Here is a 15,988-nt window from a genome sequence, read left to right as displayed (position 1 = left end):
TCAAAGGCATTAATTTCATTCCACAATACATTTTTTAAAGTTTCCTTAAAGTTTTGATGTCATTCTACAGTATTTGCTGTAAGAATACATCAATGCCTGTAAATCAGTATGAAATTTATACTGCCACAAGTACATATACAGTCTGTAGTCTTATTGCTGAATGTAGAATGCGATATCAAATGTTCCTGCATCCCCATTCAGCAAAACATCCTGTTCAGAACCTTCCTGAAACACAGATGTTACTTTAAACTGAATTTAGGGTGTTACATCTATGTTCACTAAGTAACCTGTATAGTCCACTGACATATGCTACTGGGTTTTTTTTAACCAAACTGGAAATTGGTGGATGTGGGAGAAGCAACTATTTGCTTTTATTCTCCAGTAGAATGCAAGAAAATAAAAATCACTTAAATAAGTCTTACTTTATGTAACTACAATAAATGGAAGAAACTTTCCATAGCTACAGTAGTTTTACCAATAAAATGTACCTTTTTATCCTGAAAATCAGCAAAATGAGAGTTTCCAGTTGCCACAGTAAAATTAAGATGCAGTAAGCACTGACGTTAACAACGCTATGGTATCCCTTCCATGTGAGCTGAAGAGATCTTGATCGTGCTTTTTTAAATTTATTTATTTTATTTTAATCTCCTTATAATGCCTAGACATGCAAGTAGTCTAATAAATTTCAAGTCAACACGGTGTGTACATGTAATGAAAGCACACATGTAAGAATTAGAGCTATAATCTGTCTGACAGTCTCTTAAAACTCTTAACCTACTAAGATTAGGACGGGGTAAAAACAATCTCCTTACATATAGATAATCAGTTGACAAAGTGTGTGAACTAGAAGTCTGTGTAAGTAACCAAAATTGTGTTTTATAAAAGTCAGATTTTGAGGCCAGGATCAAAGCCTGAACTCCCAATTCTTATTACTTATATTACTAGCAACAATACTAGAAGTAAAGACAAAAATAAACCATTGGCCACGCTGAAGACCTTGAAAATTCAGTGAAAGCGGAATTATGCTTTATACCCTCTCATATAAACTAATTATACCTAAACAAATAGTCTAAAACAAAAACATGTAAATGGATAAATATGCAAGCCTATATCTGATATACATACTGGCCCCCACAGACTTCTTGTGCTGTCTCTCTTAATGACTCAAATGCCATCACAGTTCAGTGAGGAAGAATGGACTTAACAACAAAAACCATTTGTGGATTTGAAGTCTCAGAAATGATGCAGAAATGAGAGTTGAATCAAACTGTTCATTTCAGATAATTCTAGGTTTACTGGGCATTGCAGTATTTATGGGGGAGATGCAGCTCTGAACAAAATCCCCAAGATACAAAACCAAACCAAAGTTCTTGTCCTTTTAAGAGCTTGTCTACATAGAAATCTCAGTGGTACAACTACAGTAGAAGTCGTCTTTTCTGTATGTGGCTGCATACAGGGAGTTTATAATATAATTTATTCCCTTCTTGGAATAGAGAATAAACAAATCTCATATAAGGCACCTTTGTAATAGTTTAAGTGTGTCCATTCTAAGATTTGGGCAGCACGGCTACACGTGGTTGCAAGCCAAACGACCTCATAATTTGCAGTTACATGTCTACTGAAATGCATATAGACAGTGTTCCTGTGTTCTCTCATAAGTTTAAGAAGCTTCATTTTACCAGAGCAACGCTGAGTGAAATAAGCTAAGAATGACATAAACCCATGGATTTAGACCACTGAACTTTTGGTATGTTTAAAAAACAACAAAGAAACAAAATATTTAGTGTCTTTTCTGGTAAGGAAATGTACTGAACATAATGAAATGTCTTGTGCAATGAAATGTCTTTTGTGCAACCAAATGTACAACGAATGAAACAGTGAATGAATGAAATGAAACAAGCCAAATCAACCTTCTCTTTTCAAACCCTTTCACATTGCCAGCTATACTCTGCTTCATTTGACAAGCTCACTGTTCTCTCGAGGCAGGTGGCAAGGCTGACATGAGCATGGCTAAAGTACTGATGTGTGCTAGATACATTTGGCTGGCAGATTGTGTAGTTTAAACAGTCCCTATATTACTCCATCCTGCACTTGGACATAGTCAACCACAGAATGTGAGAATTAACCACAGCTTCCTCACAGTGCATCAGGTAACCTGTCACAAAGTATTCCCTCCATTGTTTTGCCAGAAACTGAAATCCAACTCCAGTAATACACAGACTTAACTTCAAACCCTGTGGAGGTTTGACTCGTGAGCATAAAGCCTATGGGTTTTCTCATCAGGCACGTCTGTTGGCAGCTACAGTCCAACATCTTGTCCCTGGCAGTACCTGAATGGATCCATGCTGCCAAGAATTCTGTGGAATACCTGGATCCTGCTCCATGGAAATACAGAGCAGAGTCGTTGGATCTTGCCCTGAATCTTTCCACTAGGTCCCATAGAAAGTACAACATCCCCAGCTTTCTACTGCTCACTTCCATTTCTGTAGGCTTGATCCCTACAGTAAGAGACATAGGACCTGGAGAACAATATTTGCAAAGTCTAGAGGGAAACCACAAGACAGATGACAAAGAAGGAGGGGGAAAAGACATGCAGAATAAGTATCAGATGGGAATGATTCCACTGAATAATCTCTTGTATTTTTTGAGCAGGTGGAAAAATCATCAGTAGAGTTAATGGGTCAAATAATATTTTTCAGTTTTGTAAAACAAGCTATGTTCTTTTTTTTTTGTGCAACCAGCTTTCAAGAACTAGGAAATGAAATGTAGTGTACTCCAACAAAAATCAATTGAAACTAAATGTGTAATCCTGCAAGTATCTATGGAAGCTGTTGGCTTCAAGAGCAAACGCAGACTCTGTAGCAATTCATGTAAAGTTGGTCCATGAATCAAAACAGATGAGGTCTCCTACATCCCAATAAGCAAAATCATAGCACTACATATTACTTAATTTCTTCACACACAAATCAGTGCAGATGCATTAGTCACATGTATGAACATAATTAATACAAAAAGGAGAATTTAAATATATTGCTCTTATTTTGTATGCACCGATATCTTCTGAGATCAGCAGCTTTGCAGTCATGAGTGTTTTTTACTTAAGGGGGAAACCAATATTCGTAACCAAGACGTAGGCATTTTAAAATTTCAGAATGTCTTACAGATAAAACTCTGCTTAAGCTTCTGATGTTCCTTCCCCATTCTCATGTGGTTGCAGTTGTTCTCTTTCTTGTTCTTCCTGAGGTGGTCTCACACGTTTGAAAAAGCCCATCTGTGATTGAGAGAACAATAAAGAAATTTCATTGTGATTTTCAAAACATAAACACATCCTTTCTCTTTCTCTTTGCTTCTTGATCAGGTCTGAACTAATTAGTTATTTGATTATTTCCCCTCGTACTCTCATTTTCCTTATTTTTGACCTCCAAAGCCAATAAATATCAGCTGAAAAATTAAACTGAGGAATTCAGCACAATCACAGACATCCTCTTTTATTCAACTTCTTCCTGACAAAGCTGAAAAGTTTTTACTGTTCCCCAAAAACATAACTGATTCAGATAATTGGGGGACCAAGGTATTTCTGCAAGATGCTGGTATGACCTGAAGTAATACATCAGAAGTAGGGAAAAGAAAACAATACAAAACCTAAAATACAGTACTTACCCTGTACATAACAAATACTAGAACGGCCAAGAGCAATAATCCTGCTAGGACAGCCAAAATTATAACCCACACTGGCACAGGCATAGGCTGTGGTTGAATGCCCCATGTAATATTTGTAGTAACCTAATAGAAAAACACAATAAAATCACACTTTGCTCAGCAGGGACATGCCAAGTTCATTCATCCATTTTAAGTCTTGCGTGTCTTTATTCTATAGTGTATAAAATAATCTTGATCCATCATAAATTACTTTTTCTCTCCAATGTGAGTTAACAGTTATAGATTAATAGTGACATAAAGGCTTCACTGACCCAACTTTAATAGGGTTTTCAAATTAAATAAAAACAGGAGTTTGGGGTTTGGGTTTTTTTTGTTTGGCTTGGGTTTGGCTTTTTGCAACCAGTGACACCATGGCAACATGTATTCTGTAATGCTTGATGATTTTGACTAGAACTGTAGGAATCTGGAAATATTTGGGAATTAGAGAAAAATAATCCAGGGCAGGAAAAAAAAAAATTTCCTTAAAAGTCAGTATTCATTGAAACAAAAAATCAACTCCACAAGGTGTAGGAGAGACAAAACAGTTAATGATAGGCATCAGAAACCATATTAAAAAAATTAATCAATCACAATCCTTTTCAACCCCTTAAGATCTTTTATGCTATAGTGCTTACCAAAATCTTTTAATTTGGCAGCCCAAATAAATGGCCTGTATCCTCCTTTCTCTTTGCACCCTGACTCCTTTCTCTTTGAAACCCTCTAGGGCACAGATGGTCTTTTTGTTCCACATTCACATAGTACTTCATATAATAAAATAAAGCTCCATTATTCAAGCTCTAAGTGCTACTACAGTAGAAGACAATTTTCAACTAAAATATTTCTCTAACAATAATGGCATTAACAAGAACATTAAGACCATTCATCTTTTTTTTTTCATTTTCAGTTAAGTCTTTAAAGCTACAAATATTGCTAACTCTAGTTTTAGGACAAAAATTTTTGGTTTACCCTCAATTGTATGTGTAGAATTGAAATTAATATATGACTCAAATGTTTAATAAAATTACAATTATACTAAGCCACAAAAACCCTACTCAACAATCATTGTTTTTGTATTAATTTTGAAGTAATTATGTATGGTAACTCAAGCTGGACATAAATGACTTACTACTGTAGAATTGTGGATATCTTCAAAGGAAAGGTTCTTATAAGGGAACTCTATAACATTGAAAGAAGCAGATGACTTGAGAGAATAGGAGTGATTCTGATTTTCTTTCTGTGTAAGAAAAAAGAAAATTAGTATTGCATGTGGATACAAAAATCAGGTTTTATGTTACTGACACAAGGACAGAATATTCACAGTCACTCACATTCATGAAAGTTTGGGTCCAAAGGCGTGATTTTAAATACAAAATTGCACTCTTCCCCCTTTCCAGGTGGCCAACTTGACACACTATCTTTAAACAATCAGCAGTTCCACAGCCCTGCATATAAAAATAGGAAGAATATTGCAAATATGGAAATATTTGAGACGTCATTAATGGCACTACTTTACTCATAAACATACTTTATTGTCCTATTTTTGTGACAAAGCACCATAAACTATTCTAATGTATTAAAAATAAACCCCAACATTGAATAATTACTTATAGTGGTCCATAAGTTTGCATTCAGAAAATTATTATGTGAGCCACTTGAATCCCAATGGTGAAACAGCTGGCAGCAGCTTTAAAGAATATACTTTATTTACATACATAGGAAAAACGTTGGAGGGTGAGGGGTGGCTTCTGATCAGTTTCCATTACCATCCTCCACATGTTTTTTAATAGGAAAACTCATGGCAATTAGCTGCACTTGGTGCCAACAAAATGTGCTTTGTTGCATTCAATGCATTCAATTCAGTCTTCTTACGACTGACGTAATCTATAAGCCATATACTTAGGACTACAGAAGTTCCACTGGCTTTTCTCAGTCACGTTTCCATTAATATCCATTATATTGACGCTAAACCATCAGTATTTCAAGAAGAAAGCAGAGCAAAACAAGGCTTTATTTTATAATTGTGATTTTAGCTGTACTATAGATAAAAGCACTGTACCTACATGTAGGTACACCTGCCAGTGTAAGTACAACTCAGTGAAATTATTATGAATACTGGGTATTAGTCTCTGGGGTGAAATCCTGCTAAGTCATTGGGAAGGTCTGGCAAAACCCAAGGCCTTTAAAAAAAACAAAACCAAAAAACCAACCACAAAACAACAAAAAAAGGAAAAAAATTCATAACTGCATTTATAGATACTGAAGAATATTTGCAGCTTATACCTAAAAAAACACCAAAGTAACTTTTCTCACCATAAAAATCAGAAAATAATTCCTATTTTCACTTTCCTTGCTCAGCCTTTTTTTTTTGTCCTATCCAGAGCCTAAACATTTCTGGAATCAGGGTGGTACTGCCTTAGTCCCATTGGTCCACCCTAAACTCCCAAGCATTTCTCACAGCTGCCCGCCTGTCCTGCCTTGCCCAAAGCAGACACGTTCATTTATGTAAGCGCAGTTAAAAAGACAGTGATACGGTAATATGTTTGCTTCATATTACCGACTATTTCCAATTTTGTTTAGGAAGGACAAGTTCTCCACACGTCTGATTGCAGAATGTCCACTGATCGCCCAGGAAACACGTGTTGTGAAATCAACTGTAATTTGCAGCAAAGATGATGACTGCAGCACGCACCTGCTTCTTCTCAGTTACCCTATTTTACCAGCCTTCCGCCTACAAAGTATTGATTTTCAAATTCAGAGAATGGCACAATATAGAAGACTGACACTGAATGAAGTGCCCAACTTGGCCTTGGTTTTTAAGGACTTAAAACATAGCAACACTACACTGCAGGCATATGCCTCACAGGCTGACTACCCTGAGGAAAACTGATGCACGTTGGAAAAAAGAAACAACAACAAAACAGAACAGCTCCAGAGCATATGACTTTTTTGTCTGTCAACCATTTAAATGCAGAACACAGATTTTCTGAAATGATTCTTCATCTTGTGGAGCTTTCACCTCTCCATTAAAAAATGAAAACATTATCAACGTCTCAATGCTGAAAGCTTACCAAAGTATGCACATCTCCTTCAATGGCTGTTATATCCCTTCGACTGATACGATGGTCGTGATTATCTTCCCTGCTAAGTGTTTCATTCTTATCATCATCTTTAGAAGCAGAAATCTAGGATACACCAAGGAAACCCAAATAATTCTTACATTTAGATATTTGCAGACTTCAAAGTTAAGGTCAAGAAAATATGTAACCGATTAGGTTTCTCTCTCTCTCTGTCCTAGCTACTCTTCAGAACGTGGCTTTACCTACAACTGTAACTAAGAGGTTACTCCTGCCTTTTCTAGATCACTGATGCAAATTTCTACCAAGAGCTAACACAGGGCCTTGAATATCTTAATTCTTATTCAACTCAAAATTTTTTCTTGTACAGAAAAAAAATAATACTCTTATACTGCAATAAATAATTACATTTTGCAATCTTTTATTAAAGATTCTTCCTCTATATTTCAGTTTTTAACTCTGAAAAAATAGTACTATTATGGTACTGATGTACTATGTACCACTGTACATGTGTATACATGTCCAGACATACATAAAACCTTTTTTAAGGAGGGGGTGGAAAAAGTATACAGTAGGTTTAATAAATCATTTCAGTAATCCCTTAGAAACTCCCAATGTAAAATTGCAAATTTACACATGGAATAGAGGCAGAGGCAGAGCCATGCCACTTTTCTTCTACAAAACAAATTTATGTGAGAAAACTTAAAAGAGAGTTGTAAAAACATATTGTTACAAATGGTATAGCAAAAGCACAGGAAATTGTATTTATACATTCACAAAAGTTGCTTTCTGATTATCAAAGATATATGAGTATTATTTGTTGTTCCATATGAGGAATATCTTCCCTCAGAGTTTCTATACATACGTTTGCTTAAATTCTTCTAGAACTAATATACTGATTTTTACTACTTGTTCTAATTCAGCTCTCTACTCTCAATCAAACTTGCTGGTTTTTATCTGGTGTTTCTTTGTGTAGTCCAACTTAGGAAAAAGAAGTTTCTTCTGCTCTGTACTCTGCAAACTGCATGTTTTGCTGGCAGTGATAGCCCCACTGAAACACCCTATTGACCTCTGTAGCATTTGGATGAGGACCTAAATAAGCTAGTAATAGAAAAAATAGTGCCATTTTCTTCTAAGAAACAAACCCCAGAAAATTTACATGAATAGCCCAGAAGCCTCTGGAATGGTTTTGTTCACTACCACATTCAATATGATTCCATTGCTTTGGACTTAGACAGTACAGTCTTCAAGAACAAGAACCAAAACAAACCAAAACAAGACAGATTTATCTCTGGGTTGACAATCTATTGTTTACCTTTGATTTCACCTGCTATATACATTGACAACTACTATCAAACAGTGCAGTCTTGCTCCTCAGCAACAGATGAAAGCTTAACTCAGATCGTGTTAGATATCCTCACGGATTTGGGTATTTTGAGTGTGTTTCCAAAACAAACACACACATTTCATTCCACTCACACAAAAGGAGAAGCCCTGCTTACCTTAATTTTCAATGGATTGATTTCCATATCAGAAGTGCAGTTCATAGGACCATCAATTTCGTACTGAACAATATACAACAGCGTGTAGTTTTTATATTTGTAAGGCCACTGGAGGGTCATCATCACCTTGCTGAATGCACTTGGACCGTTGTTTCTCAGCTGATTATGAAAATAAAGTTAACAGATACAAAAAAACCTCAATGCCGCCTTCTTTGTTAATGTGCATATTATTGTTATTTTATATTTGAGCCATAACTGATATTACCACTACCCCTACCTTTAACCACTTACGGCAACAGCAACAACAACTTTACCTAAAAATGGCAGCTGAACTTCAGTCCCCCACCAGGCAAAATTTAAAATTACTTCTGTAATTTGATAAAAATTACTTTGAAGAAAAGCTATATGCCATTAGGCTTTTTGACTTGAAGAAACAGATTTTTTTTTCCCCCTTGAAAAAAAAAAAAAAGTATGTTTTTGTAGTGTATTGCATGAGTAACAGCCACTGCATGTGTCTCAGCCGAGGTACTCCGAACACAAATACAAACACCCATAAGTTTCTTTAGATAAGTGGTCTCTTAAGTTCTAGAACAACTTTTAACTATTCTTATTCACACAGCTCTCTCGGTAAGTTTTGTTTAATTAAACAATCTAGATTAAAGCTGTGATCATTCTTTAAAGGATATTTTAAATGCTTAAAAAAATTTTCAAAGTAAAAGACTAATAATGATTCAGAACAGGTGGAATACAAATGAGGATACTGAATAATTTACAGCCATGAGTCATCTTCTGAGTTCAAGTTACTTCAAATGTTTTATCTACATTTCAAAGGGCTAGAAAATAAAATATGTGTAATGATGTAAAAAAATCAGCCTCTTCTATTTGGCCACTCCTGTCACACTAATTGCAGGCATTCCAACCCTTCTTGCAGATACCAATTATTGACCCAGCATTAAAAAAAAACCCATATCATTGTTCCCATGCAGGAACAAAATGAAGAAAAAAAATAGCATTTACTCCAGAGAAAAGCTACATCAGAAGATTTCTTTCTTTTAAATTATCACAGAACAGTGTAATTGAATTGAGCAGTAACTGCGTACCTCATAGATATGCTGAACTAGAGGCCCAATATCATCTTCTGTTTCTGGATTCTCCTTCGGCTGCCAATTTGCAATAGGAAGGAATATGTGATCAGGAGATGACACACTAAACAGTGGAGCAAACAAGTCGTTATTATGAAGTATGAAACCTTAAATGCAATTCTCTAGAACATCTCAAAAAAATCAACACGCTTAAAATACAATCTCCCATTTTTTCATCTTCTGTGTATAAAAGCAGAAAGAACAGAGGTTGAGTAGCTTGCATATTAAGTGTTCAGTTTTCTTCTCTACATGAGAAGATGAACCTTGCATTTAGAAACATTTTTTTCCTGTCCTAAACTTTGGATTCATCCTACAACACCTATTAAACCATTAATAAATACATGTCATCCAAAAAAACCTACAAAGTATGAAATACTTCGATAATGAGAAATATTGGTGATGGTATCGGTAGAGACTTATTGGTACAGCCATAAGAATAATTCAGCATGCACTGAAAACAGTGAAGTCAGCAATAATGCTTTTCAGTTATGCCATCCCCCACCTCTCAAATATTAACAAAATTAGATTATAATAATGAATGTAGTGGAAATTTAAAAAAAAATAATGACTCGGGAATCTGATTTAACTGGCTAAGCAATAGGATTGTATAGCTTTTAGGTCTGAAGTATAGATTTTTGGTAAGCAGAAGTAAGGGGGGTAATGGAGTCATTACAAAATTAATACTATGCTTAAGGCTGAAGAAGGTGAGGACATTGCAAACTTATCTTCAACAGGATTTTCAACTTTGGTTTTAGAAAAGGTTTCAGGGGTTTTCAGATGAAAACTCAGTTTATGGAGGAGGAAAGCGATCTGGAGAAATGTGTACGCCTGCAAAAATAAGGGGCTGTTTTTTCTTTTCCCCCTAAAAAACCTCTAGTGATAGAGGCACAACATTCCTTTTTGGAATTCATTTTGTAATTATTCAGTTAAGATCAGACAAGGGGTGGCTAGAGAGAACCATATTTTCTTTATGATTAAAAATTCCCTAAGGCTTCCTGAAAACTTACACAGACCTGAAAGTAAGTTCATTGAATTCTAAAGAAACAAATATGCAAAGCTCATTTGAGAAAGACATTTATTAAAATAGCATCAATGCTTACCCTCTAATTTCAACAGCTGCTAAAATGGCAAGGTCAGCCTGATAGAATGCTACTGGGCTTAGATTGTCATACAGGTTGGAACTGCAGAGAAAATAAAAGTTAATTTCTTAAATGAAATAAGTATTTAAAAAAAAAACAAACAACAAACCACACTTAAAGTAATTGCATGTAATGTCATAACGTGACTCCTGAGCCACTGCAGGAAGGCAGATTTGCTGAAAACTAAGGAGCATATTCCAGCAAGTTCTCACTGAAATGCATGCCAGTCCCACCCTTAGCATAGTTTGTAGGTCCCTCAGCAGGGAGAAGTTGATGAAGGACACAACGCTAATGCTGATTCTGTTCCTTAGCCGCTGCATGTAAGAAAATTCAAATGCCAGCACTGGGGGATAACATGAACTGTACAGCTAAGCAGAGCCTTAAGTTCCACTTCAAGACATCTGTTTTGCTCAGGGACTTGCCGACCTCAAACTAGTCCCAAGGCAGAAAAGTATGATAGAGCTACTTTTGCCCACCTCTCTTCACAGTGTTTAAACAGGTCCATGAATACAGTTAATATCCGATTCCTACACTTCAGATACACCAAGAGATGACAAATATTAAGGCATGTAGAGTCATTCATACATAAAATTTCTTTGGACTTTCTTTGTAAAGAGAAAAAGAAATACAAAGAGCACTCCTAGACCCCTCAAAGCGGAGCTAGGAACAGAATACTGATCTCCTTCGACAGATCTGATTATTCTGTCCACCTAACCAATTTCCTTCAGAAAGATCTTCTTAAATCCTCTAATTATTCTTCATTGCTGCTGTAATCAAAAGATACACGCAACAGTGTTTTCTTCCTGACCTGTAAATAACTCATCCTTTCAGAGTCTAGAGTTGTTCTGCTAAGAATTGTGCCAGCTTTGGCAATCCAACTTTGTGAGTTTAGGACAACCAGTGTGATCTTTAAAACCTCTTCAAGATAATACTTTGATAATGCCTGTCACTATAAACTGTGATTACCATGTTCAATTGCATTGTTGTTCTTGTATTCAGAAGTCACGGAAGGAACTTCCTTCCATAAAAGCTGTAAAATGTTACAGGAACTTCCTTTATCAGAAGAGAAGTATGACTTGAGCAACCTCACTGACTGCTTTTTCTCCGAGTGAAAAGTAGTTCGTGACCGCTGCTAGCTTAAAGGAAGACAACAGACACCCCAGAGAAGATCACTTGCTGCAAAGAAGAACTGGAGTCGCATGCCACTGGCACAGCTTACTAGCTGATGGAGAAGAGGGAAAAAAATTGAACAGCCAGAAATGTGAGATCAAAGAGATATTAATGCTGCCAAGGCCTTTGATCAGTATGGCAAACCACTGTATCATGAAAACAGAATGGCAGGTTTAACTTAGTTAACTACTGCAGATGAAAAATGCATATGTGGATGAGGATAATTTATTCACTACATTAAAAAAAATGAAGCCCTTAAATGGAAAAAAAGCAGCTTTTGGTCCACCATAAGGAAAAAAATGCAGCTGTCCTGTACTGTCCATTAAGCAACATAAAACCATATTGGGTAAAGATATTCCTATTGGTCACATTTCCAAATCTTAAATATCATCTCCAATAGGTATTAATTCATATTTATTGATCATATTTATATGTGCTGTGCTTATCTTATAATTAACAGGAATACTACTGTTTTGTTCCATTTAATTTTTAGCCTCTCTTATGCTAGCTACTGTACAGCACTTAAAATGGTTCACTGCATATTGCTTCTGCTCAGACCACCACATGCATTGCCTTTTCTGAAAGACATACCTCAACTGCAAAATACATAAAATTTGAAATTCTTGCTTTACGTCAGAAGGAATTCAGAGTTAAAACATCAGTTTTAAAACAGGGCTAGAAACCCAAAGACACAAGTCATTCTGTGGCACCACACCAGTGTTAACAGATCATAACAGTACGCAGGTACAAAAATACAAAGTTTTTCTTGAAACTTTAAATGGTTTTCTTCCTCACTATTAGTATTTCGCTTGTGCCATGGCCTGTCTAAAAGCTGTAAGCAAAAGAAACTGCAGTCAAACACATAACTATGTTTTCTTACAATTTTTCCTCTATTTTGGAAAACATAATTAAGTAAAAAGTTGTGTTTATTCTTAAAACAATTACGGGGAAAAGACCAGAGAATTAGTTTAGAGTGAAACTAACTCAACTAATTAGTTCAGAGTGAAACTAACAGTCTATTTACTTAGCACGTGATCTACCAGGTGAGGTGCATGCTCATAGATTTCCCTACCTTCGGATTTGCAAGTCAAACTTCACAGAGGTATCCATTTCAGACTGCTGGTGCACACTGAAACGCAGGCCAGCTAATAGCTTTAGAAAAAAAAATAAAAAATAAAATCACTATGGTTCAGCGGAAGCACAATAAAATACATGATAAAAGCTTCCTAATACTATTATACTACAACAAAATTGATTGACGCACATGTTCATAAAGAGAACACACACAGAGAACTGGCAAATAAAACTTGTCCGGTTCACCAAGACTAGAAATCTCTCTGTAGATTTCAGCCAATGCATCACTGCCAGAAAATAGGAATGCAATATTTACATCATGCTCACCCCCTTGCTTCAGGTATTTTTACACATAACTGAGCATCCCTATGTGTTGTAAAAAGTACCATGGAACAGAGCACACCTTAATTGTTCTAAATTCAGTTCCCAAGAAAAGCACCAAAGTGTTTATAATTGTGACTGATTTTCACTTTATTTGCTCAGAAAATAAGACTTACTATGTTATACTATCTCAGTATCTGCCAAGCCCCACTAATAGCTTTTTAATTCTTCCAATTTCAGCTACATTTGGTAGAAGTACAGAGGTCTCAACTAGACAAAACTTTCCCTCAAACTTCACAAAACTAGGCAGAAGAGAGAAGCACTATTAGGTCTCCACTAAGAGAAAGGCGTGTTATGAGCTAACTCTTTATTTTCTACTAAAAATTACATACCGGATAAATCTAAGACAAACTCAGAGTTGCTTAATTCCATTGTTTAATGAACTACTCCTTTCGAGGTGCATCATAAAACTCATGAACACTTCTTTCAGCCTTTAATTTAGCTGAATAGTTGAAACCAATTACCACTGAACTAACCAAACACGTGGGCAGCTAAATGTCAGCTAGATCTAATCTTAAATTCCTGTGAGTAAACATCCTGCCCAAACACTACTGTGATTAAGAAAAATGCCAACCGCACTCCTGTTTGAGCGACCAGACACCTGTTGGACCAAACCTTACCTTAGTTCCTGCTTTCATGGGATTTCCCAGGTCACAGACTACCATGCGAGTTTGATTCTCTGTTTTAAATGCACATGACAGTCTGGCTAAAGCCTGCAATAAACCAGAAAGAAACATTATGGAATGTCATTCTTTGTATCTGGACGCTTGTATGGAAGTCTACAGAAAAACTCTGGATAAGCTGCGCTATTAATATAATTTCTCAAACCTGACACAATCAAGCACTAAAATTAATTAAAATCTGAATATGAAAGTCTCCACAGAGACAAATATTTTTGATATGAGATAGATGCTCTTTCCAAGATTATACTGATGATTTTTGTGACCTAAAGCATTTCTCCACATGATTGTTCAAAACCTATAAGCAGCAGCTTCGGCAATCAGGCAAGCGTTAAAACTCTCCATAGGAAAATAAAGATTGGAAGGCAAAATAACATGAATACTTACTAGCTTAGTCTAAAAAAAGGTCTTAGAGGAGCTATCAGATTTTGGATAAAGCCACATCACAAAGCTCTAGGGTAGCAGAGGCAAACTCAAGAACCAAACCAAGGCATGGTCCAACATTTATGAAGGACGTGGTATCAAAGTTGGAATCCTTTGCTACAGGGGGAAAACAGTTTTCCCCTTAACATTGTGCAACTTTCAGATATATTGATTGATCACAGATTACAGTGAATGAAAACACAGATGAAGAAAATCTGAAAGTATATTACTTATAAATAGCCATAATGGGCTAAACCAAAATTTGGACTATACTCATGTGTCTTCAAAGAAACAAAAGTCATACAGATATTTTATAATACAACAGGGGAAAGTCAGGAAATAAATTTTTATGTTCCGTGTAGTCAGGATAACTGACACCCGAGACTTTCTACATACTTAGGTGGAAGGGAATAGCAGCACCCAATATCACTTTTTGCTTCACAGGCGCCCAAGTCTTCACCTAGCACATGACATGCTAAGGCTAAATTAAAATAAATTAACAAGGGCACTGTTCAAATAAAGACTTGTAGCAGATAAACTCTGCGTGTCGAGCTCCATCACAGAGATGATTCTCCTTTGTTGCTAGCGGTAGGCTCTTAAACTGCAACCATCCAGCCAGGTGTTATATAGCCTTGGGGCTTGGAAGAACCTTGTCATTGTTGCAGTGCTTTAAGATTGAAGCGTAAAACACACCGCTGACAGACCCTCTCCCACAGACTTCCATAGCAGCACCTGAAATATGACCACCCAAAGAAGAAAGAAAGTTGGAATTTTACCTCGTTGTTACGAACGACACCAATGAAATCTGCTTGGGGTGGAACGATGACAAAGAGTTCTGCTTCATAGGCTCCTTCCCCCTGATTCTGAGCACTGACAATTAGTGTCAAGGGATTGTCATCACCAATATAGATCTGCTTCTGATCGCTACAAAACACAAGTGTAAAAATGAGCTCTGCATTCAGGTTTTAAAGTGTATTGAACTGATTGAACTTACAGACAAGAGACATTCTGAAATAGCACAAAGACATTAGAGAAATCTAGAGGCAGTACCTACGCTTCAGGAATATCAGGAGAGCGCTACACTATGTTTAAAACAGAAAAGTGCCCACAATCACAAAAATGGAGCAAATATTACACGCTGGTTTGTAAGAAACTTTTTTTATAAAATTTACAATAAACCACAAAACCACTGAGACCTTTTTTAACAAAGAACTGACGAATATGAACAGCTAAATCACTGTGTACATTCTGAATTACATGCCTACTTAGCAGAGGTACAAGCATACATTTATAGCAAAACTTGACGGAAGGCTCAACTACAGAATACACCCAAGACCTCTGCAATACATTTATTCTGGATACAAAAATAATACCTTTCCAAACAACGTGTTTTCATTTCACCACCAACAACGAAATCGTTGTAGTCGTACCTACACTGATGTAAAAAGTGTCTGAAGCATTTGCAGGAATGAATGTGCTTGTGAACTGTACTACCTACATACATGGACATATGGCATAGCTCTGCGCATAAAAACCACATAACGTTTATGAGTAGAGATAATACACTAAGAATGACTTTTGGGCACAGAAAGCACAAAAAGCCCAGACTCATGAAAGAACGATGAGTTAAAACTTGTTTCTTTTTTCCAGGTTTAATAAAAGATATTACCAATACCAACAAACTTTTTCGTACACGTGACAGCA

The 15,988-nt window shown here is 36.2% G+C and overlaps 1 protein-coding gene across 1 annotated transcript in view; it reads right to left on the bottom strand.

The window, feature by feature from the left end:
* Nucleotides 1–2,781: 2,781 nt before the first annotated feature.
* Nucleotides 2,782–15,988, bottom strand: part of ITGAV (integrin, alpha V) — a 43,835-nt gene continuing 30,628 nt past the window's right edge. The window contains exons 20-30 of the mRNA XM_009890216.1: nucleotides 15,061–15,208; nucleotides 13,802–13,894; nucleotides 12,799–12,878; nucleotides 10,518–10,598; nucleotides 9,376–9,481; nucleotides 8,276–8,434; nucleotides 6,768–6,881; nucleotides 5,028–5,141; nucleotides 4,826–4,933; nucleotides 3,661–3,783; nucleotides 2,782–3,271 (exon numbers count right to left, since the gene is read on the bottom strand). Of these exons, the coding sequence (XP_009888518.1) occupies nucleotides 3,176–3,271; nucleotides 3,661–3,783; nucleotides 4,826–4,933; nucleotides 5,028–5,141; nucleotides 6,768–6,881; nucleotides 8,276–8,434; nucleotides 9,376–9,481; nucleotides 10,518–10,598; nucleotides 12,799–12,878; nucleotides 13,802–13,894; nucleotides 15,061–15,208 (1,222 nt within the window). The 3' untranslated portion in view covers nucleotides 2,782–3,175. The remainder of the gene's footprint in view (nucleotides 3,272–3,660; nucleotides 3,784–4,825; nucleotides 4,934–5,027; nucleotides 5,142–6,767; nucleotides 6,882–8,275; nucleotides 8,435–9,375; nucleotides 9,482–10,517; nucleotides 10,599–12,798; nucleotides 12,879–13,801; nucleotides 13,895–15,060; nucleotides 15,209–15,988) is intronic.

Source organism: Charadrius vociferus, unplaced genomic scaffold (genome assembly GCF_000708025.1).
Source record: "Charadrius vociferus isolate BGI_N301 unplaced genomic scaffold, ASM70802v2 scaffold147, whole genome shotgun sequence".
Taxonomy (NCBI): Eukaryota; Metazoa; Chordata; class Aves; order Charadriiformes; family Charadriidae; genus Charadrius; species Charadrius vociferus.
The sequence above is the reverse complement of the archived record's forward strand: the minus strand, read 5'-3'. Positions and strand labels throughout refer to the sequence as shown.